Source organism: Schistocerca serialis, chromosome 1 (genome assembly GCF_023864345.2).
Source record: "Schistocerca serialis cubense isolate TAMUIC-IGC-003099 chromosome 1, iqSchSeri2.2, whole genome shotgun sequence".
In the NCBI taxonomy this organism is placed as follows: Eukaryota; Metazoa; Arthropoda; class Insecta; order Orthoptera; family Acrididae; genus Schistocerca; species Schistocerca serialis.
This window is the reverse complement of record NC_064638.1, coordinates 491,309,060-491,336,293: the sequence shown is the minus strand read 5'-3', so window position 1 is coordinate 491,336,293 and position 27,234 is coordinate 491,309,060. Positions and strand designations below refer to the sequence as shown.

Below are 27,234 nucleotides of genomic sequence, written 5' to 3'. Positions count from 1 at the left end.
TCCTTCTCAGGTTCATTACCAGCAAACGGTGGTCGCTATCCAAGGCCTCTGATAGTATTACCTTAATGTCAATGATGTTCCTATTCATCTCACTATCATACAGTTAGTAGTCAACTATCGACTTTCTCTTTAAGTCTTGACTCTATCAGATAATCTTGTGGCTTTCTCATTTCCTGAACCAAGAGTTCCCAACCAGCAAGCTATTTCTTTGACAGAACTCCAATAGTATTCCATCTTCCCCATTTCGGCAGGCCCAACCCTCTGGTCCAAGCACACTTTTGCAGCTTTGTCTTTCTCTTCCAACGTGTGTGTTTAAATCCCCCATTACTATCACATTCTTCCTTCCCATCTGCTTTTGCATTTCCTCTTCAAACTCTTGCTTCTCCTCAGAAGTGCAACCCACCTGTGGCGTATACACTTGTATTGCCTCTATGATCATCCCCATGAGTGATATTTTGATCTTCATCATTCTATCCCTTATTCTCTTCATTTCCTCTTTTAATCCATCTCTTACTACTATTCCCACTCTACTTCACCTTCACTCCTCATTTCCACTCCAATACAGCCTTTCCTCAGTCCTCTTCTTCCTTCTCCTTTCCATCTCGTTTCAGCTATCCCAATAGGTATAACTTCCTTCTTTCCTTCATGTCTACCGTCTCCTCCGACTCTCCAGTCAATGTCTGTATATTTAGTGGTCCAAATCTTAGTCTTTGTTTATAGCCAGTTCGTCGTCGATTAAATTCGTCCTTTCTGAGGCTTGTTCTATTTTTGAAATCGGAAATTATAATCTACTACTAGCTTGCTGGGCCTATCATAGCTTCACCAGAGCTCCATTAGCCATCACGTTTCAGGGTTCCTGTAGGACCTTCAATGCTATCGTAGCAGTCCCAGGGCACACCCAGTCCTCACTGTACCTCACTCCTACAGGCAATCCCCTACTTCATGCCATTGCCCACCTCCTACAACTAGGACGAGGGGTTGGACTTGTGGGAGACTGAACAGTAAATATTCATTTTAAACTATTAAAACACCATTTTTGATGATGTGTGATTTTACATCCCCTGCAAATAGGAACTATTAGTTCTAGAAAGAAAATAAGTAGGACCTTTATTGTATGAAATATAGTGTACTTTAATTTTATTCTAGGAAAAATTTTCACTGGAAGCCACAATTTTTGAGTTAATCAAGGAAAAAAATAAATAAAAATAAAAAAGTGACCTTTAAATGATCCTCACCCCAATGCTCACACCCCACGAATCAGGATTTTTAGTATGTATCTCACGGGAGATAAGGAAAGGACAAACTTTATTGTCTATAATACAACATACAGTCACCGTTGATCTTTATTTTACAATTGCCATTGCCGACTTTAGCCCATATAAAAAGGTACTCATCAGCATTTGCAAATACAGCAGAGTCCCACTAATCCGAACCACCTGTAATCCGAACGTTCAGTTAATCCGAACATGAAAAATGTAAGTCTAAGTAGAGATAACTGTGCAGTAAACTGCTGTACATACACACTATTTTAATTTACAGAGTACAGTAAGCATGTATTAGAAAAATTGGCAAGAAAACATTAGGTTTAAACAATGCACACCAATGAAAGAAAAGCTGTCAAACTTACTAAAATACAGCGGACATTTTATCCCTACTTTTTAGATGACAAAAACTCAGTCATTGTTTTCTGGTATAATAAAAGACAGTCTGTTACGTGACGCATAGTTGCGCCATTGTCTCATAAACATCAAATCAGCAGGTGTAGCAGTGGGCTGTTGCTCCAAATAACGTCGTAGCGCGAGGTCAAGGGCTTCTGCTGCGTCACTGTGTGGCACCAGCTCTCCTTTGTTGCTTTCAGGCTCATTGTCACTTCCGTTACAGCAGTCCACTTCTTCCTGGTCTTGAGTCACAGCAGCAACTAAATCAGAGTCAGTAAGGTTCTCCACACATACTCCATCTGCTGCCATCCTCTCATTTAACGTCTCCTTCACTAGCTTCTTCACATCTAGGGATTGTCTGTATCATCTGTAGTAGATTTCACTCTAACTAGGTTGTCCTGAAATTCAAAAGATGCCCACAGTTTTCTCCACGATTTTCTCAGAGTATTTTCTGAAATATTCTGCCATGCCTCAGTGACCCAATAAACAACGTCCTTCACATTGGTCTTTTTTATTTTGTTCACTCAAGGAATGCTATTATCTTGGACCAGCATTCTTAAAAGTTGTTTTCTGTAAATCAGTTTTAATGTTTGCAGTATGCCCTGGTCTACTGGCTATAGAAGTGGTGTAACATTCGGCGGCAAAAACTTTGCCACAATTTCTCCATCACGTAATTCCTCAGTGCTGGGGTGAGATGGCACGTTATCAGTCAGTGCTGGGGTGAGATGGCATGTTATCAGTCAAAAGGATTGCATCGCGAGACATATGATTTTCCTTAGAAAACCGCCAAACAGAGGGAACAAATTGGCCATGAAACCATTCTTTGAACAGCTTACCATCCATCCATGCTTTTTTCTGGTTGCGATAATATATGGGCAGGGACTTCATGTTGCAGTTTTTAAAAGCTGGCCTAGCAGATTTGCTGATCAGCATTAATGGCAGTTTGTGATTACCAGCAGTGATGCTACATGCTAATAGTCACACGATCTTAGCACATTTTAAAACCAGGAGCATGGTCTTCTGCTTTTGATGCCAGGTTTTTGTTGGCAGCCCTAAAATTAAGGCCAGTCTTGTCAGCGTTATAAATTTGTTGGGGAGAATACTTTACCTCTCTTATCATTTTTATAAACTTACCCAAATATTCCTTCACTGCATCCCAGTCAGAAGAAAGCTTCTCTCCAGTAATTGTTAGCTGACGGATTCCGTGACGTTTTTTGAATCTGTCCAACCAACCCGTACTCGCACTAAAAGACTCATCACCATTCATTAACTTGTTCAGGTAAACAGCCTTCTCCTGAACCAGTGCTACACTCAAAGTAGTTCCCCTTTCTCTTTCCTGCATAAACGAAAGGAAAAGAGCTTCATCCACTCTGTCATACTGGGACTGTTTCATAGTGGTACCGAGTGAGGTGGCGCAGTGGTTAGCACACTGGACTTGCATTCAGGAGGATGATGATTCAAATCCGCGTCAGGCCATCTTGATTTAGGTTTTCTGCGATTTCCCTAAATCGATCCAGGCAAATGCCAGGATGGTTCCTTTGAAAGGGCACGGCTGACTTCCTTCCTTAATCCTATGAAACCGATGACCTCGCTGTTTGATCTCTTCCCCCAAACAACCCAACTGTTTCATAGTCTGCCGAATTTCGAGTGTTTTTCCCGAAAACATTACACAGGACTGTTCAAGCTTCACTCGATTCTTCTTCCAATCACAAATGGTTGCTTTATCAACGCCCAGTTCCGTTGCCAGTTTATATACATTCTCACCACTGTCTATCTGCTTCAGTGCATTCAGTTTTTCTTTGAGAGTTAACGTTGTATGTTTCCGTTTACTCATGATGAAAACATGTATACCACTACACCTGAATGAATACAATACAAGTGTTATGTGTGCCTGCGATCGATAACTAAGATAACCAAGTGCTTTGTGAGTGAACTGGCAGTGCACTGACCTCAGACACTACAAACGTCTCAACAATGCACAACAACAAGGGCAGGGAGTGAGAGTGAGCCATTGTTCCCACACTTGTTCCCATTTGTTACCATGGTGTACCTACTTATCTGCTTTGTATACTTCATTCTAGAAACTTGTCACCATAATTCTGGCTAATCCGAACAAATCGGTAATCCAAACCAGGTCTGGTCCCAATTAGTTCGGATTAATGGGACTCTACTGTAAGTGATTGTTTCCCCCTAATTTTCCAGATTGTTTCCCCCTAATTTTCCATTGTTGAATGGACTACCAGAGTATGGAGCAAACATGATGTCAAACTCACTCCAAAAGTGTTCCAACTGATGCAGGCTGGGACTTTGGGTAGTCCAGTCTACCCCAGGAATGTTACTGTCCAGAAACCATTGCCTCTCAGGTTCTTCTTTATGACAAGGTGCACTGTCATGCCGATGCAATCAGTCATTGTCTACAAACTGTTTCTCTGCTGCATGCTGTACACACTGATGTAAAATGTGTTCATATCCTTCTGAATTTCATGTTTTCTTAAGCACGCTAACCGCAAAATCAACCCCTTAAGAGTAATACCACATCCTCCGTACTTCACTGTTGACACTACATATGATGGTAGAGAACCCTCTCCAGGCATCTGCCACACCCAAACCCTTCCATTGGATTGCCAGAGGGTACAGTGTGATTCGTCATTCATTTCCAATCATCAACAGTCCAGTGGTGTCACCACCTCAAGAGTCACTTAGCCCTGGCTACAGAAATACATGGCTTACGAGGAGCTGCTCGACCATTGTACCCCATTCTTCTTAACTCCCTATGCACAGGAATTGAGCTAGATGGACTGCTGGTAGCACTTTGGAACTCACTAGTGATTCCTTCCACTGATTTCATGTGTTTTTTTACAACAACCCTCCGCAATGCTCAGCAATCACTGTTTATGAGTACAGGAGATCTGACTGATTTTGGTATAACCATCGTTCTTCTTTTGTGTTTTCACTTCATGGCCACATCATCAACAGTTGACTTGTGCAGCTTTAGAAGGCATGAAATGCCCCTGTTAGATATGTTACACATGTGACATTCAGTGAACAGTCCACATTTGAAGTAACAGAGCTCTCCTGACTGGCCTGTTCTGCTTCTCCACTGACCACAAAATACTCCCAGTTGCCTAGTGGATCCACTCACGTGACATCCAGTGGTCAATTCCATGATAATTAGAGGTGCCTGGATGCAGCTGATGAGATAGTGCATATAATAAAAATGTCACATGATGCAAACTGCTGAGTACTGCTACAGATACCCATCCTAGTGATATACATGTATGATATTATTTTTAAATAAACGCAGAAATTATATCAACTTACAGACAGCCCTTGATAAAGCAAAGAAAATTGCATTCACAAAGTTCACTACAATAAAGAAAGCTCTTTGCAATTTTATTTAACAATTAATGCATATTACATAGACCACTCAATGTACACTTACGGTAGAATTTGTTGCACTTATTTACAAGGAAAATGTGTCACAGTTTGCATAATATTGTTCATATTATGGAAAGAGTTCAGTTTTAAAATGTTTTGTTCACATATTTATTCAACATACACAGATGGGCAGTTGACTGTGGGAGAAGAAATCAAGGTGTAAATTTCCATCAGTACTCAATGTCCTACTTGAAATGAAGGCAATACAATAAGATCTAAAGCACCGTATCATAATGATTACTGCAACAATACAATGATACACCAAACTACACTAAAGATTTGGGGAAAAATTGACATATAATGAAAAAGGAACTCTGTTTTTAATCTACTTTTTGCCTCATCATCCATCCTGTCCGAAATAACTTCTGGAAAGAACTCTTCCCATAGTTCCTTCTTTTACTAGATATCTTTCTTGGTTGGGCCTTTTTCTCCTACTCTCTCAATAAAAAGCTATGTTGTTGATGACAATGCCCATCTGAACTATTGCAGATCGGCTGTTTAGTTAAGTGTTTGTACCCCATAATACACAGCCATGTGCATATGGCCCATCAGCTGATATTTGTCCAACTGTTTGGTTGCAGCCCAGTCAAAAGACAGTCAATTAAGATTGTATGACTTTTCCATTGAACAATTATTGTGTTGAGTGTATGTGGGTCTCTATAGTGTTCTATTACGTTTTACACACATCTTAACAAATGTTTGACTGAAATTTGTATGTATGTACTTGTTATTATAAGACTGGAGTGGGGCAGGTAGTTGTGGGAGGGTCCATAGATCATTGTTATTAGCTGGGATACTCATAGCCTATAGTCTGCAGCTTGTGTTCTACTGGTTAGCTTTGCTGCCTCTAGATTTCTGAGTGTCAGATTTGGTTGTAGGCCGAGTTGGAGATTTCCTTATCTTGGGGACCGACTGTTACATCTCAACAAGTGCATCAAATATGTAAACTATCAGCAGTTGGTCGAACAACACCAGAGGGGGATCTCTAATCCAATAATGCTATACAATCACTTCATTTCACAGCATGGTAAATTGAAATGTTTTTCCATAGACATTATGATTCTGGATTTGTTTTATCTTATCAATGTTTTCCTCTGAAGAAATTATAGCAGAACAGAAACTTACCACATTACAACGAAAATGACCTGCACGTGAAAAGTGGCACAATATTACACATAAATCACTTGCAGATTTAAATAAATATTCTTGCTTCTATTACACACACATTTTGGGTTTTTGAAGGCACTTATCAACATGCTACAATATAATGGAAGAAATTTTCTCAAATAATCATCATCAGACACTAAAGGCAACACCCTGTTGATGTAACCATACTCTTCTGTCGCTCACCATCTCCGTCATTTGGCTGCTGGGTCCCTCTCACTGTCTACCCTCATCCTCACTGCTGGTAGAAGCAAGTGGGCTCTCTCACTGTCTACCCCTGTCCTCATTGCTGCTGGATGCCTCTCATTTTGTGGTCTGAGTGATCTGTCTTTCCTCTCTAAGCTTCCCATTTTACCCCTCTCTCCTGCCCAAGGAAAGAACATACAGTTCCGAAATCTATTACGATAATGTGTCACCAATTTTATATGTTACTATCAACAGTATTAAACATTTTGCTTGCTGAAGATATTTAATGGCCAGCATCCTGTCTCATATTTATTAGTTGTCTCAACTCAATTTTCCTTTCAAACAATATAATGAAGTATGCAGAGCACCAACCAAGTATATAAGAAATTCTTCAATATTAATTTACCATGGTATGAAGAAACCTTTCTCCAACATCAAAACATTCTGAGAATTCAGATGTCTTAAGAAGAGACTGCATATTACTGAGTACAGACTATTATTCTCTATAGAAGCAAAATACTTCCGCTTGCCTGCACATTTCCGTTTCGGCATCATCCACTGTATTGTACTTAAGTGAAAGACTCCAATCAGCCTGTACACAGTACAGACCATTTACTTATTTTTGATGGTAAACTTTACGGTATTGACGGTATTATGAACAGGATAGATTGGTACTCATCATACAGAGGAAATTTTGAGTTGCAGACAAGCACAACAAAAAGACTGTTTCTGAATTAGACAAAACACGCACATACACATATTCACGCAAATGCAACTCTCACACCCATGACCACTTCACTGGCTGCCAAGGCTAGACTGTGAGCAACTGCACATGATGGGTGAAGCAAAGTGGGTGGTGGGGTAAGGAGGAGGCTGGGGTGGGAAGTGGAAGGGATAGCAGGGTAGGGGTGGGGACAGTAAACTGCTGCTTGTGGGAACGTACAGGAATGAAGGAAAGAGAGTGTAGGGCAGGCAGGTGCAGTTGGGAGGTTAGATGGGGGAAGGGGGGGGGGGGGGCAGAGGTGGTGGAGGGTGGAAGTGGAAAACGAAAGAAATAAAAAGGTTGTGGGTGCATTGGTTGAACAGAAAGCTGTGTAGTGCTGGAATGGGAACAGGGATTGTGATAGATGCGTGAGGACAATGAGTAACGATGGTTAAGGCCAGAAGTGTTAGAATAAAATAGGATACATTTCAGGGAGAGTTCCCTCCTGTGCAATTCAATAAAGCTGGTATTTGTAGGAAGGCTCCAGATGACACAGACTGTGAAGCAGTCCTCGAAATGAAGAACTTTGTGTTGGACAGCAGGCCGGCCGAAGTGGCCGTGTGGGTAAAGGGGCTGCAGTCTGGAACCTCAAGACCGCTACGGTCGCAGGTTCGAATCCTGCCTCGGGCATGGATGTTTGTGATGTCCTTAGGTTAGTTAGGTTTAACTAGTTCTAAGTTCTAGGGGACTAATGACCTCAGCAGTTGAGTCCCATAGTGCTCAGAGCCATTTGAACCATTTTTTTGTTGGACAGCATGCACAGCAAATGGGTGTTCCAGCTGTTTCTTGGCCACAGTTTGTTGGTGGCCATTCATGCAAATAAACAGCTTGTCATGCCCATGTAGTACGCAGCACAGTTGATATAGTTTAGCCTGTAGATCACATTACTGGTTTCACAGGTAGCCCCTCCTTTGATGGGATAGGTGATGCTTGTGACAAGACTGGAGTAGATGGTGGTAGGAGGATGTATGGGACAGGTCTCACATCTAGGTCTATTACAGGGATATGAACCATGAGGCAAGGGGTTGGGAGCAGGGGTTGTGTAGAGATGGACAACGATATTGTGAGGGTTTGCTGGGCGGCAGAATACCACTGTGGGAGGGATGGGAAGGATAGTCGGTAGAACATTCTTCATTTCAGGGCATGACGAGAGGTAGTTGAAACCGCGGAGGAGAATGTGATTCAGTTGCTCCAGTACTGGGAGGTCTGAGTCATGAGGGGAATACTCCACTGTGGCCAGACGGTGGGACTTTGGGTCTTGGTGGATGACTGGACAGGTAAGGCACAGGACATTTGTTTCAGTATGGGATGGGGAGGGTAATTACAGTCTGTGAAGGCCCCAGTGACATCCCTGGTATATTTCAAGAGGGACTACTTGTCACTACAGATGCAATGGCATGTGTGGCTAGGCTGTATGGAAGGGCTTCTTGGTATGGAATTGGTGGTAGGCAATGAATGTTTGGTGCTGACAGAGGTATGATGTAGCCATCTTTGATTTAGAGGTCAGCATTAAGGAAGGTGGCTTGTTGGGTTGAGGAGGACTAGGTGAAGCGAATGGGGGAGAAGGAGTTGAGGTTCTGGAGGAATGTGGATAGTGTGTCTTCACCCTCGATCCAGGTCACGAAGATGTCATCAATGAATTTAAACCAGGTGCGGGGTTTGGGATTCCTCTGACTCATAAATAGGTTAGCGATAGGATGGAGCCATGCAGATGCCCATTGCCACATCCCAGATTTATTTGCAGGTGATGCCTTCAAAGGAGAAGTAATTGTGGTTGGGGATATAGTTGATCATTTGACCAGGAAGGAGGTTGTAGATTTGGACTCTATTAGGCACTGAAAAAGGTAGTGTTCAATAGCAGCAAGGCCATTGGCATTAGATATGTTAATATAAAGGGTAGTGGCATCAGTAGTGATGAGCAGTGCATCCTGTAATAAAGAAACAGGAACTGTGGAGAGTCGGTGGAGGAAATGGTTGGTATCTTTTATGTAGGAGGATAGGTTGTGGGTAACAGACTGAATGTGAGAGAGTTAGACTTTGGCGAGATGTTCTGGGATGGGCCTAAGAATATGAGGAGATGCTGGAGATCTTTCTGGATTTCTCGGATGGGGTCACTGGGACAGGGTTTGTAAATGAATGAATCTGACAGCTGGTGGTGTCCTGCCATGTAATGCTTGCACTTCAAAACAACAGTGATACAGCCTTTTCAGCAGGTAGGATTATAAGGTCAGGATCAATTTTTAGGTAGTGGATTGCAGTTCTTTCTGTGGATGTAAGGTTAGCTTGCATGTTCCAGGATTTTGGAATTATCGTGAGGCACAGTTTGAGGTTAAGAAATTCTGGAATTTCCAGAATTTCTTAACCTCAAACCTTGTCTCAATTTCATTTCCCATATCCCTCAATATGCAAGCTAACCAGACATCCACAAAAAGAGCAGCAATCCATCGCCTGAAAACCAATCCTGACCTTATAATCCTACCTGTTGAGAAAGGCTCCACCACTGCTTTCTTGAACTGCAAGGATTACCTGGTGGAAGAACTCTGCCAGCAGTCAGATTCACCCACCTACAAACCCTGCTACAATGACCCCACTCCATAAATCCAGCAGGATCTCAGGCCTCTCTTCAAATCCTTAGGGCCATCCCTGAAACTCTCCCCAGAGTCTCTCTCTCTCTCTCTCTCTCTCTCTCTCTCTCTCTCTCTCTCTCTCTCTCTCTCTCTCTCTCCTCACCTCTACTATTTCTTGCAATCCTACCTTCCACATGCTTTCTAAAGTCCATAAACTCAACCATCCAAGACATCCCATTGTGACTGGATACTGTGCCCTCACAGAGAGAATCTCTACTCTCACAGACCAACACCTTCCGCCTATTACTCGCAACCTACCTTCTACAGACACCAACCATATCCTCCACCAACTCTGCACAGCCCCTGTTCCTTTACGACATGGTGCCCTGCTTGTCACTACTGATGACACCTCCCTTTACACTAACATCTCTAAAACCCATAGCCTTGCCCCTATTGAATACTACCTTTTGCAGTCCTTACAAGTTCAAATCTACAACCTCCTTCCTGGTCACCATGACCAACTACATCACCCACAATTACTTCTCCTTTGAAGGCATCACCAACAAACAAATCTGGGATATGACAATGGGTGCAAGCAGTAGCCACATCCTATGCCAACCTATTCAGTGCCATCTAGAGGAATCCTTCTTAATCACCAGGAATGCCAAACCTCTCACTTGGTACAGATTCACTCATGGCACCTTCATGATTTGGACTGAGGCTGAGGACACCCTATCTACATTGAGGTTCCAACTCTTTCTTCACCATTTGCTTCACCTTGTCCTCCTCAACCCAACAAGCCACTTCCTTAATGCTGACCTCCAATCAAAGATGGCTACATCATACCTCTGTCCACAACAAACCTAACAACCACCAGCAAAACCTCCACTTCACTGGCTGCCACCCATCCCATACTAAGAAGTCCCTTCCATACAGCCAAGCCACACATACCATTGCGTTTGTAGTGACAAGTAGTCCCTCTTGAAATATACCTAGGATTTCACTGGGGCCTTCACAGACCGTAATTACCCTCCCTACCCTGTACTGAAACAAATCTCCTGCGCCTAACCTCTCCAGTCACTCACCAAGACCCAAAGTCCCGATGTCTGGCGACAGTGGAGTATTCCCCTCATGACTCAGTACCTCCCAGTACTGGAACAACTGAATCACATTCTCAGTCAGGGTTTCAATTACCTCTCATTGTGCCCTAAAATGAGGAATGTCGTATCCACTATCCTTCCGACGCCTCCCACAGTGGTATTCTACTGCAACCAAATGTACACAATATCCTCATCCATCCATACATGTCCTCTGCTCTGAACCCCTTGCCTCATGGCTCATATCCCTGAAAAAGACTTAGGTGCAAGACCTGTCCATACATCCTCCCATGACCACCTACTCTAGTCTTGTCACATCTCATCAAAGGAGGGGCTAACTGTGAAATCAGTCATGTGACCTACAAGCTAAGCTGTATCGACTGTGCTGCATTCTAAGTGGGTACGACAACGACCAAGCTGTCTATGCACAAGAATGTCCACCGACAAACTGCGGACATGAAACAGCTGGACTGCCCAGTTGTTGAGCATGCTGCCCAACACAATGTTCTTCATTTCAATGACTACTTCACAGCCTGTGCCATCAGGATCCTTCCTACCAACAGCAGCTTTTCTGAACTGCACAGGTGGGAACTTTCTCTGCAATATATCCTATGTTCTCATAACACTACTGGCCTCAACCTTTGTTAGTCATTGTCTTTTACCCATATACCCCTTTCGCTGTTCGCATTCCAGCACTACACAGCCTTATATTCCACCAATGCACCCACAGTATTTTTATTTCTCTCATTTCCCACTCCTGCCCACCACTGCTTCTGCTTCTCCATCAAACTTCCCAACTGCACCTACCTGCCCTACCCTGTCCTCCCCCCTCCCCCCCCCCCCTCTCCTCGTCACTGTATGCTCCCACTAGCAGAATTTTAATGTCCCCACCCCTACCCTGCTATCTCTCCCCCTCCCAGCCTCCTCCTGGCCCCCACCACCCAGATTACTTATCCCATCATGTGCAGTTGCTCGCGGCCCGGCCTCGGCAGAGAAGTAGTCATGTGTGTGAGAGTTGCATCTGCATGAATATGTGCGTGTGTGTGTGTGTGTGTGTGTTGTGCTAATTCAGAAGAAAGCTTTTTTGCTGAAAACTTACCTGTTTAGCAGTCTTTTTTTGTAGTGCCTGTCTGCGATTCAACATTTTCATTATATATATCTTTTTCCTAATATTGTCATTACTTCATCCTGGATTTTTCATTGTTTAAGTTGTTGACTGTAACAGTATCTGAAGCAAGAAACCATCAGATCAACACAATATAATGATGCTAGATTAGATGACCCCACATAACCAAAATAATTCCTTCCTTCACATAAGCTAAGAATTTTATTGTCTCTCTCATACTTTTGTTGCTGCAAATGCTAACAGAAAATAATTATTAAATTAAAATGGTGAAGGCATTATGACTGTGTATATTCTGAAGGATATTAACAATCATTTGTAGCACTGTTTCGGAAATCCATTATCATCACGTTGCACACGTCTTTTTGATACCTAGACTGACACATGTAGTAAAGTGCAGATTATCTTCCTGGCGGAAATACATTATCACATTTGCTTTATTTGTCTTCATGACACTGAGTGGCAATGTAAACCCTCTTAGGTAATACACTGATTGAGGTACTAAATATGTTAAGATGCAGTTTGCTTTAGATTTAAAAGTACTGTTAAAGACAGTACTTAAGAAATTCTTGCACTATGCATTCATAAATTTTATAATCATAGTGGCCCATCTGAGCAAATTATTTGAACTTAGTTTGAGAGACATCGGCATTGCTCAAGACACTTCATTTTATGACTTATACATATCTGTATTGAGTAATCTAGTTTATCTACTTCTGCTGCATCTCATAGCACCATTTTGCTTGATAATGGAATGAATGGGTAAAGCGTATGTGAAAATAAAGAATAAGGACAAATAAAGCAGAACAAATATTCTTCTCTGCCTGTCAATATCTTTATCACACTTGAGTTTTGAAATGATACGCAGATCTGTCACCATTTGCAGTAGCAATGAAGTAGTCCGTTTTGCTCTTCAAAAATCTGGAAGATCCAATTTAATAGATATACTTTGGGCACAGAAATGAAAAGCATTTTCTTTTGCATTCTAATGACACTTTATGGTTGCTGTATTGTGTTTAGGCAAGGAACAAAGCACCAGGATCTTTGCCCAGCATGCTTAGAAAGCTGCATGTTGACACTCAGTTTAGGTGGAGATCACTGGTACCTACTAAATATCATAACAACCTGCATAATACATTAATATGGAAGTTACTTGAAAAACTTATTTCAAGACCTCATCAAAAGGAATAGCAGTATCAAAGCATGAGAAGTTTTTTGAAGTGCAGAAAGCAGTATATTAAGAGACTATTGCAAAGAGGAACAAGCTGGAGCAGTATGGTTTTTGTAAACTTAGAAAGGGCAACTGCAAAAAATTAATGCTTTCAAGTTTGTGCATAAAACATTATTTGTGTGACTGTGTAGAATGTTTCAGACAACTGAGAGCTTGGCTTTTATACACTATTTTTAATGAGATACAAATGATTAAAAGAACCATCCAGCTTTGTATTGAGGATCATTCTGAGGGATGAGTAGGTGCTGATGAAGAAGAAGAAGAAGAAGAAGAAGATGATGATGATAATGATGATGATTACAGGTTTGAATACATGCATGATGTCACAATCTTTGGCACTGTACTAAATTATGCTGAGGTGAGCATGATTAAAGTGATGAAAGTTAAAAAGAACTATAGTGAAATAAAGTACCTTCTGGGCAATCCTTTTGTACAGATTTACCCAGGCACATGCCATGCTACTTTTGCAATGCAACTGAACGTTAACAATGCATACACTTTCTTTTTGACAATTATTGGCAACAAAGACTTGCTAATTACTTTTCTTTATATTTCTATGGTATTCATCTGTAAATGAAATATGTTTCATTTTTTTTGGTTTGCTCCACATCCTTGAGGGCCATTTCAACTATGATCAGAGAAACAATAAATCTTATCACATCAATTATGCAAAATATGCATCCTGTGTTTTATTTTCCTTATAAGTGTTATATCCACAAATATCTCTACAATTATGGAACAAAAAAGTATTTACTCTGTATAAAAGGCACATAAAATGGCACGGGTTCCTCCTAGTGTAAAAAAGAAAGGAAATTGAGGAAAAGAAATTGGAAAAACTCAAAGATGAAGGAAAATTCACAGGAAATGTTATTCATGACTCTTGCTCAAGAAACTGTAATGACTGAGAGGATAAACTGGACTGCTGGTTTCAAATAAGATTTGGAGGGAAGTAGAGGTTAGTAGAAATGGATCATAAATAAGAAAAAAAGAACAAGAAATTATGTGCAATAAACACACAGAGGCAGTGAAAAAAATTAACTACACAGAAAGGAAGGAAGGGTAGGATTGAAAAAATATTATAAACTGGCCACATTATACTTTAGTTAAGGTTGTAAATAAGTTCAAATACCTTGGGGGAAATCGTAACTTGGGACTCAAATGAGAGAACACGAGCAGAATATAAAAAATGAAACTGAAACAAGCACAACAAATATATTGGCCAACATATAAGAAGAAATCTCTCTTCATGAATGCCATAATCAAACACTACAGCTCTGCAATTAAAGCAGGCGAATCTTTATGGTTGAAAATCAAAGGAACAACAGAAAAATGGCAAAAAATGGGCAGAAAGATCATGAAAACAATCATCAAGTTCAAAAAGCTTCAAATCCAGTAAAGGACAATGGCGACTGTTACTCAACAAAGATGTGTATTGTGTACATGAGTCAATATTTGATGCAATTACAATATGAAAGAGTAAAATTGCATGTTTTGCCATATATAAAAAATTTTCTGAATCACACTAGTGCAACAACAATTGAACTAATTTTTGATAAATAAAACCAAGAAAATATGCTTAAAGAAGTCCAGTACAATTTAGAAGAGTTGAATATAACACTGCAACAAAACACAGAATTAGAAGAGAGCAGGGTTCTAAGAAGTGCTGATATGAGAATTTAAACAAAAAGAATCTGAATTTCTGATGAAGAAGAGGCTACCTGATTGGAAAGAGTGAAAAATATTTGTGATCAGAAGAAGCCAACAAAGCATGTCTAGCTAGTACTCTGAAGACTATAGTGTATATGGACTGATCAAGTTTTGCAATGTGACATAAACTGCGTAAATAAATAAACAGGCCAGATGGGTGGCAAAAGCTAGGCATATATTATAGAGCAAGCTCGTACCTACAGACTTTTTAGGAACTGTCCTTGGAGTAAGAATTCAAGTTCTAAATATGGTAAAACAAAGTCAGAAATACTATGTTGCATGGTGTATTCTACAATATGTTACAGTATATTGACAGTACACACTTGTTGTTTGTCTTTATTGTCAGTTTGGTGGTTGCCTTACTAATAAAAAAAAAAGGCTAGGCAGTACATGCTCAAAAATTCCTTTGTTGACTGGTAAAAAATATAACATTATATTGAATATGAACTATTACAGCAACTACGTGCATAGCTATTGTGAAGAGAGACTGGGGTGGATTATTATGTTCCAATTGAGTTTATCCCTTTTGTGGAACATGTATTCCTAAGTGCAGGGTCAATAGAATAATTTAAAATTTGCACCCTGTAGATATAAGCACATGATTTTTACGTATGCTAACACTTACATTCCATACCTGTCTCCTGAACCTATGCATATTCCACTGTAGTACAGGAGCCGTTTATCAGCGAGATAGCTTTCCTTTTCCCCGTCTAGGAAGAGAAGAACTAAGAGGATGATGAGTCACAGATCTCACTGTGGATCACAAAGTCTTCATCATTTTATATGGCAAGTGCCATCAGGTCCGCATTGTTTGACTGTTTTCTTGGCATTTCATTACTTCTCTTTTGTTTTCTTCTGTTGAATCAATTTAGATTGAGAGACACTTTCTTTGGTTCAATTTATTTTGCAAATGCCAAGTGGAGCTAAGGCTTGAGCTGGTGTGGAGGCAAAGCAGCCTTTTTAGCACTTTACTTTTGTAATGCAATATTATGAGAATTTATTTTGCTAGTATCACCTGAGTTTGTGTTGATACAATTCTTTCCTCAAAGACTTTCTGAGGACTGCGTGATAAAACTTTTGTAAATGTAGGAGACTTAAGTTTCTTCTTCACCTCAAAATAATACTTTTAGTCATTTTCAGCTTCTGTGTTCTCTCCTCGATTTGGAAGACATGCAACCCCTTGGTGCACATAAGGTATTTATTAGAGCAGTTACACTATAAGTATCTGAGGCATCAAGGGATCACCAATTTAGTACTGGAGGGCGGCGTGGAGGGTAAAATTCGTAGAGGGAGACCAAGATATGAATACACTGAGCAGATTCAGAAGGATGTAGGTTGCAGTAGGTACTGGGAGATGAAGAAGCTTGCACAGGATAGAGTAGCATGGAAAGCTGCATCAAACCAGTCTCAGGACTGAAGAGCTCAACAACAACAACAACAACAACAACAACAACAATACTAAAGTCAGGGTCAGTGTAGTTCATTCTTTCAGAATGAGTGACCATTCTGCATTTTCTTCAACTTTTCTAACAATTACAACTCATACTGGCGGACCAAATTTTGTAGAATTTCTCTGTAAAAGGGTTTGGGACGTATGATCTTACTGTGAGTCAAGTACATCTATCTATCTTTGATACATTCGGGCAGAGCCAGAAAGTCAACCAAACAATGAAACTGCTCCTTGTTTATTCCCTGTAATCACCGCAAAAATATGAAATGTCTACTGGAGGACACAAGTAAATATTTTCCTTACATCAGGCTTATCTGATAAAAGAAAAGGTAATGCATTCAGACATTTCACAGCAATTACTAGTTTCATTTAAGCGGAAATGGAATGTAGTAAGAAATTGCTGTGGCTGTTGTTCTGCATACTCTGCTGCATACCAGGCATACTTGATCAAATTCATAAAATGTGGTGACGCAAACTGACAATGCAGACATGCCTGAAATTTAACAATATTGTTCCACTGATAAACCTGAAATGACAAAGAGCTATAGGAAATTATATTGTCAAGAGGCTGAATCACATTATTATTTCTGGGTGGAATCTGAATTATATTAACAGTCTTTTTGCCAGCCTCTTAAAGAGGCGTCATTATGTTCAGTCTAAAAGTTCAACAAATGCAAAGAATTATTTTCTGCAAATGGTAAGAAGATGTTTTGGATATGATACTGAAACTTATTCCCTCCAATGTTTCCAAATTTTGCTGTGTTGATTAAATCGACTGTGCAAGCAACTCTGGTTCCAGAACACACTCATCACCAAAGAAAATACTCAGAACTGAAAACTTTTTCCACAGAATTGTCAAGGAAACTGATTTTCTTTTATTGCATTTTCTCAGTTTCAACTCACACAAATGGTGTTGTAATTAGCTTTCACTTAAGCTATCATCTGATAATCTGTTTAGAACAAAAGAAAAAGGATAAGTGTAAACAGACAATCTAATGACAATTTTGTAGGATTCTTAATTGATGCAACATAATAACTTTATTTATAAGATGGTCACTATATTCCCCTTAGGCAGTATGTGTAGGCCATGAAAATTGATTTTACCTGGAAAACTCCATGAAATCTGACAAAGACCTAAAAGACTCAGATAATTCTGAAATACTAGGTGGAGATTTCAACCAGTCATTTACTGAAACAGACATATCATGCCATTTTCTAATAAATCACTTCCTTAAATTCTGCTATGGAAAACAAACTGTTGTGATGTTACTGTTAGGACTATTTCCCACTGCTTGACTAAAAGTGTGCCACACAGGACAGAATTTGTATCACATACTTGTGTTTCCTGGTGTATCAAAGGGAGGTTTCAATTCTATTTATTTAATAATAGAAATATATTTGAGTAAATATGTCACACTGGAAAGAACCAGAGGTTGTAGAGAGTTTCAGAGAGAACATTAGGGAATGATTGACAAATAGAGGGGAAAGAAATACAGTAGAAGAAGAATGGGCAGCTATGAGAGATGAAATAGTGAAGGTGGCAGAGGATCACACAGGTAAAAAGATGAGGGCTAGTAGAAATCCTTAGGTAACAGAAGAGATGTTGAATTTAATTGATGAAAGGAGAAAATATAAAAATGCAGTAAACGAAGCAGGCGAAAAGGAATACAAACGCCTCAAAAATGAGATTGACAGGAAGTGCAAAACAGCTAAGCAAGGATAGCTAGAGGATGTATGTGAAGATGAAATGGGAGATATGATACTGCGTGAAGCATTTGGCACAGCACTGAAAGACCTAAGTCAAAAAAAGGCCCTGGGAGTAGACAACATTCCATTAGAACTACTGATAGCCTTGGGAGAGCCAGCCATGACAAAACTCTACCATCTGGTGAGAAAAATGTATGAGACAGGCGAAATAACCTTAGACTTCAAGAACAATATAATAATTCCAATCCCAAAGACAGCAGGTGTCAACAGGTGTGAAAATTACCAAAATATCGGTTTAAGAAGTCATGGCTGCAAAATACTAACACTAATTCTTTACAGATGAATGGAAAAACTGGTAGAAGCCGACTTCGGGGAAGATCCGTTTGGATTCCGTAGAAATTTTGGAACATGTGAGGCAATACTGATCCTACAACTTATTTTAGAAATAAGACTAAGGAAAGGCAAACCTACGTTACTAGCATTTGTAGACTTAGAAAAAGCTTTTGAAAATGTTGACTGGGATACTCTCTTTCAAATTCTGAAGATGGCAGGGGTAAAATACAGGGAGCCAAAGACTATTTACAATTTGTACAGAAACCAGATGGCAGTTATAAAGAGTCAAGGGACATGAAAGGGAAGCAGTAGTTAAGAAGGGAGTAAGACAGGGTTGTAGCCTATCCCCAATGTTATTCAATCTGTATATTGACCAAGCAGTAAAGGAAACAAAAGAAAAATTTGCAGTAGGAATTAAAATCCATGGAGAAGAAATAAAAACTTTGAGGTTTGCCAATGACACTGTAATTCTGTCAGAGACAGCAAAGGACATGGAAGAGCAGCTGAATGGAATGGACAGTGTCTTGAAAGGAAGATACAAGATGAACACCAACAAAAGCAAAACGAGGATAATGGAATGTAGTCGAATTAAATCAAGTGATGCTGAGGGAATGAGACACTTATAGCAGTAGATGAGTTTTGCTATTTGGGGAGCAAAATAACTGATGATGGTCGAAGTAGGGAGGATATGTAATGTAGACTGGCTATCGCAAGGAAAGTATTTCTGAAGAAGAGAAATTTATTAACATCGAGTATAGATTTAAGTGTCAGGAAGTCATTTCTGAAAGTATTTGTATGGAGGGTAGCCCTGTATGGAAGTGAAACATGGACGATAACTAGTTTGGACAAGAAGAGAACAGAAGCTTTCGAAATGTGGTGCTACAGAAGAATGCTGAAGATTAGATGGGTAGATCACATAACTAATGAGGAGATATTGAATAGGATTGAGGAGAAGAGAAGTTTGTGGCACAACTTGACTAGAAGAAGGGATCGGTTGGTAGGACATGTTCTGAGGCATCAAGGGATCATAAATTTAGTATTGGAGGGCAGCGTGGAGGGTAAAAATCATAGAGGGAGACCAAGAGATGAATACACTAAGCAGATTCAGAAGGATGTAGGTTGTGGTAGTTACTCAGAGAAGAAGAGGCTTGCACAAGATAGAGTAGCACACAACACATCATATTGATCAGGAGTGTATATTCATTTTTTTTTTTTTTTTTTTTTTTTTTTTTTTTTTTTTTTTTTTTTTTTTTTTTTAATAAGCAATTTTAATATAAACTAGAACTCTATCATCTTTAATGCAGTATCCGTGGTGCAATGAACATCCACTTGTTATCAAAGTTTACTGATGTAACATACAATGTTGGAAGAAATTCATTGTGATGAAGTTAACAGCAAAGTCAGAAATTAAACGACTGGTTTCATAGCCTGGAAGCAACATCATCAGGTTGCATTTGGTGAAATGCGACATTACAGTTGCAACACAGACAGGACCGAAATCCTTGTCTATGAATAAATGACACAGTTAGTGGATCATGAGGTAAACAGAAAAGACCAAACACAACTGGTTAACCATTAGATATAAGGGCTCATATCCAATGGTTAACCAGTCACGTTCGGGTACTATTGTTGATTTGGCTTCATGGCATGTTTTAGGAAATGTGGACCCACACTTTCTGCTTACCTGACGATTGGCTAATTGTGTCATTTATTCATATACAAGGAATGCTGGGTCCTGTCCATGTTGCAATCTTAATTTTATGATTTATCATATTTAACTGGATGATGTGGCTTCGAGGCTATGAAATTGGTCATTAAATAAATCATTTACAAGAACAGCCAAGTGGTTGGTTGATTAATTTGAGGAAGGGGACCAAACAGCGAGGTCATGACTCCCTTCAGATTAGGGACATATGGGGAAGGAAATCGGCCATGCCCTGTCAAAGGAACCATCCCAGAATTTGCCCGAAGTGATTTAGGGAAATCACAGAAAACCTAAATGAGAATGGCTGGACATTGTCCTTCCGAATACAAGTCCAGTGTGCTAACCACTGTGCCACCTTGATCAGTCCAAGTGGTTATTATTCAAGATGTCTATTTATCACTGCAGTTGTTCCTCATACAAGATAGTGTGCAAAGTCAAATATGTCTATATCTCACTGAACAAGTATTAGTTGCTGTACTCACCATCAGGGACAGCTTCTAGATTTTGTCTTTAGAAAGTCATACACTATGTCTATTATTTAGCTAGTAATAGTTAAAATTTTTAGAATAAATGATGCTTTTCAGATGGCATTTGTCTGAATAAAAATTATAATGATAGCATTAATGACAAGACTTGTGCAAATTAATATTTCTCTGCTTTGTGAATAGTATTTGGCAGTTTCTTGATCAGTTTAAAGTACTAATTTTGTATGTGCTCCATTCAATTGGATAACTGAAATACAGAGTCATCGCATGTTTTTTTTAGTTTGGGCAGTTTATCACCAACGGAAATTCATCCAAAGTTGGTGAAAGTTTGTAAAGAGCTACACTTCCATTTTCAACATATAAGAAAGGAGAGGATGAATTCAAACATACCTGACATAGCTATTTCCTTCTGGGAAAGGGCACTTAAAATAAATAAAGCGTATATTCAGCAGGAGCAAGCAGTAAGAGTATTTGGTAAAGTAGCTAACCATATGTCCTGCAGAAATCTTTTTAAGGGTCTTGAAATTACACTCACTTCTCGATACAATTACTCCATAGTGAATTCAGTTGCCGGCATTACAAATTTGTTTCAGCTGAACTGTGATGTATACAATTACAACACAAGATACGAAAATAATTTTTATGTAGAGTTTGTTTTCTATCCTACTTGGTGCAGGTAAGAACACAGTTTATGATCACTTGCACTGGCAGTGATGCAGAGACCAGTGGAACAAATAGGCAGTTCCTGTGGTCAACAATGGCAGAGTTCACACAGTCAATGGCTAGCCAGAAGCAAAGTCCAGAGCATAGTGAAAACTGTCACAAGTGTAATCAAAAAGTCCAGGTAGCAATCCAAATCAATAAACATGGCCAAAGTCAATTACCCTGCTACCAATGACATGCAGTGAAGGCTTCATAGAATAGAAAAAATCTGGGGTTGCAGTATTTATAGACATCATTCCATTTGTTGACAAGCTCACATGATCAAACAGCAGTGGTGGCACTCTTCATGGGAACAAGCTTGTAGCTGTGGTACGAAGCCCCAGTATATCCAACCTTTCCTCCATATCGGTACTCTGGCAGGGCAGGGAACCCAAATTATTGTCAGATACTAAACTCCCTATTTAATATCAATTCGGCCTCCACAGTCACCCCAGTCTGAGAATGCTCAACCTCCACCCATTGTTTGGTGAGAGTGTTTCTGGTGTTCACGAGAGCTCCTATCAATAATCATTGTTGACTTCCAGCTGGCAACTAAAATGAGGCTTAATGTTGTGGTGGTAGCAGGCAGGCTGTTGGGCAGGCTTGTCTCAGACGCGATTTGCGTACGTGGTGCCCAGTTGGCTGCTAAGGGTCAGGGACATCTGGTTGTGGTCAGATTTCGATGCCTGACTATGTGCTCCTGGTTGGCTACCTCGTCAAACATTTGTCACCTCCTATTGCTGATGACACCACCTTGGGACAACCCAGGATTACAGCCAAAGTGTAAACTCATACTTTGGAGCCCACGTGGCAATAAGGATGTGTGCATGAGTGGCGGGCCCACTGAGTTGGGCGCAGCAGGTCAAAGAGCATGTGATGTCTGCACCTATGTAAAATTTTGGCTGGAGTATGTCCAGTTATGACAGTAGCTGGTAGGTTGCAAGCAACCTGGTGAGTGCTTGTTGTTGGCTATCATCATTACCTTGTACATCTGCATTTTGAAGGTTCAGACCATACACTAAGCTTCTCAAATGAATGCTGATGGAAAGGGATGGTGGTAAAGTGCTCAATACTGCTTTGTTTACAAACATCCTGAAATGTAGGTAATGTGAAATGAGAGCTGTTATTGCAAATTGTTGTTGAAATATATGGAGAGGGCATGGATAATAATTGCTGTGGTGGTGATAGCTGCTTGAGCCACATATGAAAAGTTAGAGAATGATGTTGACAACTAGTAACCACATTTCTCCCCAGAAGCATACGGGGAAATCAATATATACTCTGTGCCAGAGGTGGTTAGGGCATGGACAAAGGTTGAAGCAATGTGCCAGGGCTGATGCGTTGTGGGTGCAGGCCCTGCAATTCCACATCTTATGTTCTAGGGTGGTGGCAACATTAGGCCACTGCACTTGATGCTGTGCTACAGATTTCATTCTGCAGTTTCACCAATGTGCAGTGTGGAGTGGCTTCAGTAAGTGAGAGCAGAGCATGAGCAGAATTACCACATGACAGTCAGATTTGTCTGTGGCTAACAATAAGGTACCATCTGTTGCATTAACCCACTGTTGCAGCACAAAATACGTGTGCCATTCTGGGCTTGCACCCTTTGGCAGGTGCTCCGGCCCACCCTGTTGTACAGCAGACATCACCCTGCAGAGTAGCTGATCATGACCTGATTCTATTGGTACTTTGCATGCCATAATTAGGAATTCAAGGCTGTGTCGTTACTTGGCATCCTAAGTTAAAACTTCATGCCTGTTAAACACAGCACCTAGGCCACAGTGCAAGCAGGCACCTGCATCGGCATTTGAGTGCTGCTTGGTGGGCTAATGATGAATCTTATGGTTGTAGTTACTAAAGAACAATGCCCATTGTTGCAACTGCTGCACAGTCTTATTGGGAAGTTTTGAATTTGGACCAAATATCAAAATGAGGGGCTTGTGATCAGTGATGAAGTGAAACTTAGTACCATAGAAAAGTACGTAACCGAAAAATATTTTGTCTGTTCATCTACAGGCAAATGAAAATAGGCATAAGAGAGATCTGTCTTGGAAAAAAAATGTCCCTCTAGCCTAGGGATGGGATACAGATCTACATTAGCTTCAGCATTAATGGAAGACTTAAAATCCTCACAAATTGTAAGTGATCCATTTGGTTTCTTAACAACTATCATGGGCATTGTCCACTGGCTAGGCTAGGCTGTACCAGTGCTGCCCCATGGGCACTAGTGCACAGCATCTGTGTGGCAAAACATGTGAGAAGCACTCACTGCCCCTCACTAGTTTTTCACACATTCCTGGGGCACGCACCCGGCAGTTTCTGCACTTGGTATCACTGAGTGGCACAACTCACTGAGTGGCCCTGCCACGTGGCTAATGGAACTTGGACTCTATACAGCTTTGTCACAATATAGTGCCACTCATAGCCCTAGTTAGCATTGGAATGCATTTACAATTAGAACTTCTTCATACCTAACAATTTTCCAAGTTCCCTACAGAGAAAGTGTATTCTGGGTATCTGTGATTCATCAATTATGACCACAGCAATTGAGTATCACTATGTATAATGAAAATTAATGAGATACTAAAATACTGAATGTTACTGAACATCACTGATTTAGCCGTGGAACTGTAAATCTGTGCACATGAATATCTGATGAAATAGTGCTTGCATTCAGTCTGCAGCTAAAACCACACTGACACTGAGACATATTCTGGATAGAGCAAATGGAAAACATTTACATTGAGAAGCATGGTAAGGTATTACACTGTCAACTATGTTCGTAATAAAAAAATAAAAAAAAACTTCAATGAGGCTAAACAGTAAGTTGGCTCTCATGAGTACATCGAGAAAATGAACCAACAAGACTCAGTACAGTTGACAATAGTAACTGCAGTCACGAGAAAGAGGAAGGAAGCAAAAGATTTAGTGGTAAGCAGAGATAGGCATTATTCGAATAAATTTCTATCTAGACAATTATTCAAATAAGTACATCATTTAAAAAAAGAAAATTCACAAATAAATTATTCATATCTTAAATAAGAAAATTTAGAATGTCACCATATTTTCTTTGTTAACTGTTTGTACAGAACTCTATAACTACTATTTGTTTTCTCTGCCCAGTGCACTTCCCATTTGATAAATAAATTATTAATCATTTATACAGAAATGTGCCTCGGTGGTTAAGTTCCTTACAACAAAGCTGAAAGTTTGGTGTTTGATCCGCCATTGTAACTTATTGCTTCAATCATCTGCATCAATGACGAGAAAAGCGCCACACCAAGTTGCGCTACATTTCAGAGTACATTTGAAGGGCTTATTTCAATAGTGGTACACGTCCATTTTTGTTCATTGTGAGACACAGAGTCCTAAAGTTAAATGAGCGGTGAAAAATCTTCAGTTGAGATACCAGAAATATTCAAGCAAATGGCTTATTGCTAGAGATGAACCTTTCTTTCTGTTTGTTTGGATCATTAATTGCAGAAGCATTACAGGCAGAAAAGTGGAGGCAATGGCCTTATACCACTATTGAAATAAGCCCTTCATATTTAACTGTATTTCCACCTCTACCTGGCTGTACAAGTCGGTTCTGAGGTGAAGGGCATGCCATTGTGCCTATTACAGTAATGCAGTGTTCAAACCAACCTTCAGGTTGAGCAGAGCTTTTCTTGCTTTACAGTTTAGCAAAAGCAACATAAAAATACTCCACTGGCAGATGACCTTAGCATTTACACTACTGGTACAGCCCATTTTAACTGACTCTGCACTTGCCAACAGAACACCCTCCACCTGCTAACATGTGGATGTACTCTACATAAGCAGCTAAAATTGAGAATGCATCAACAGAAGCTCTTAATATGCGACACTTCCTCCACTGTACCAAGATTGCTAACACTACTGGATATGGATGTCTCATTGATGTAATTATGCATTTCATTCATGATTTTAATGCTAAAAATTGACTGAACAAAGTAAGAACCCAGTGGTTGCTAATGACTATCATCAACACACTTTAAATATAGTCTCCTAAAATGTAGGCAGAATGTTGCTGGACATTCAAAGTCATCTGAAAGTTTTAGGGTTAACTCTGAGTAAGCTTTCCATTAGAAGATGGAATAGTTTTTCAATCCAGCATGGATCAATGCAGTTGTCTAGAGTTTTGAGAATGAAAAGTTTTGAAAGATAATACAAAATAAAGTTCATAATATTGCAGCAGACTGACAGCTTTTTTTATTGAGAAGCTGTCAAGAGGTCATCAGAAGACTTTTTCACCTTTCTAAACATCAGCAATTATTGCAGTTAACAGCTTACCAACAATAAAACATAAATAGTTCACCTGTATGGCTGAACTTGAACAAGAGAGGCTTACAGCAAACTGTAGACATGTAATAGGCAAAGAAATATAGAAGAAAATGAAAAAATAAAATTTATTTTGAAGTGATTTGGAAGTTGAAGATAATGTGGAATCATGGAATCACAACAAAGTTATTTACCAAAACTACAGGGGAATTAAAAACTTTCCAGTTTTTGTTAAAAAAGATTGTAATTTGAAACACTTATATCATTATCCTGAAATAAAGACGATTCCAACACATCGATAACCTATCTGAAGACAGAGAATGTATTTTGTTTAGTATGTCACAACAGCAAATCTCAGAAAATAAAATAAAATTTCTACCAGATGTTTGAAAAAGAAATTGTTCTGAAAACTAATTTAAAAGCAACAAAATGTACATTTTTTAAAATAATTAACGAAGTGCTAGAGCAATAAATGTCATTTCAAATTTTCTATTATTTGTAATGCTTTTTATTCACAGATGACGGATAAATGTTTTTATTCATGTAAATGAATAATGCTTGGAATATCTATCTGTTTGTTATTCACAAATAACACATAATAATTTTTATCTGTAATCATTCAAATAAATTTTGGTCAAGTCTGCTGGTAAGGGAAATGCATACTGCAAAATGCTAGGGTGTGAAAGTAAGCGCAAGAGCATGATACCTGTGTGACAGAACATTCACTTGCTCACAGGCAACATTCGACATCTTCGGCAACTAAGTTTACTCATATTCATGCTCTCTCTTACAAACTGCAGGCACATGCAGATTACATGGACAGGCCATGTGCTAACTGGGCTCGAACAGGCATTGGGTAGTGCCCATCGGCTTGTTCATGGGCAGTTGTAGCTATTATAGGTTACTCACCACATAGTCCGATTGCATGTATTCCACGCACGCACAAAACATCATTGCCAACGAGTATACGGCAAGAGCAGTAATGTCAGTTATGTTACAGTTTAGCTGCTTGGCTGTCTGAACGTCACCTGTTTGCCCACTGCTGCCCGTGTGTGGGCACCCAAGTTAAAACAGCCTCCCATACTTTGTAGTCTTTCTAGTTCTGCTTGAACTTGGCTGTGCGTGATGAAATGCACAGGATGTGCTCTACAGAACTTTGACACTGCTGACTGCTTTAAGGATAAATGGTCTTGGAACCTCGTTACACAACCTAATGTAGGTTCAAACAGTTGCTTATATTGCACATATACTGCACTTAGTCTTGAACCTGGAAATCAAAAAGTGCAAGTGTGTTTAAGCCAAAAACGTTAGTTGTTATCCAAGAGTTTACTACCGGTACAGTTAATTGACACGCTACACTTCTACACTAAGAGCAGAAACTGATCTGACGTCACAAAGGGGTTCGAATGTCCACTGTATGTTGAGCATTCTGCAGTGTCCACATTAATCAGGCACACAGCTGTGCCAGCACTCCACTAATTTCCAGCTGCAGTAAGAGCTTCTGCATCCCATTTGTGGCTGTTTTGTTGTCATCCACTGGCCAAGGTAGACATTTCCTCGATGCAGCAGTTTGCAGCATGTAAAACATGTGATGAAATGGAATGATCAGGGATGATGTC

General features: G+C 39.9%; 1 protein-coding gene across 2 annotated transcripts in view; it reads right to left on the bottom strand.

Annotated features, from left to right (window-relative positions):
- LOC126473890 (intraflagellar transport protein 122 homolog) overlaps nt 1-27,234 on the bottom strand; it is a 228,456-nt gene that overhangs the window by 5,711 nt on the left and 195,511 nt on the right. Inside the window, exon 24 of one of the 2 annotated variants that reach the window (XM_050101240.1) lies at nt 11,971-12,101. The exons of the other annotated variant lie outside the window; for it this stretch is intronic. Coding sequence (XP_049957197.1) covers nt 12,078-12,101 — 24 coding nt within the window. The 3' untranslated portion in view covers nt 11,971-12,077. Of the gene's footprint in view, nt 1-11,970; nt 12,102-27,234 lie in introns of those variants that run through there. 2 annotated transcript variants of the gene reach the window in all.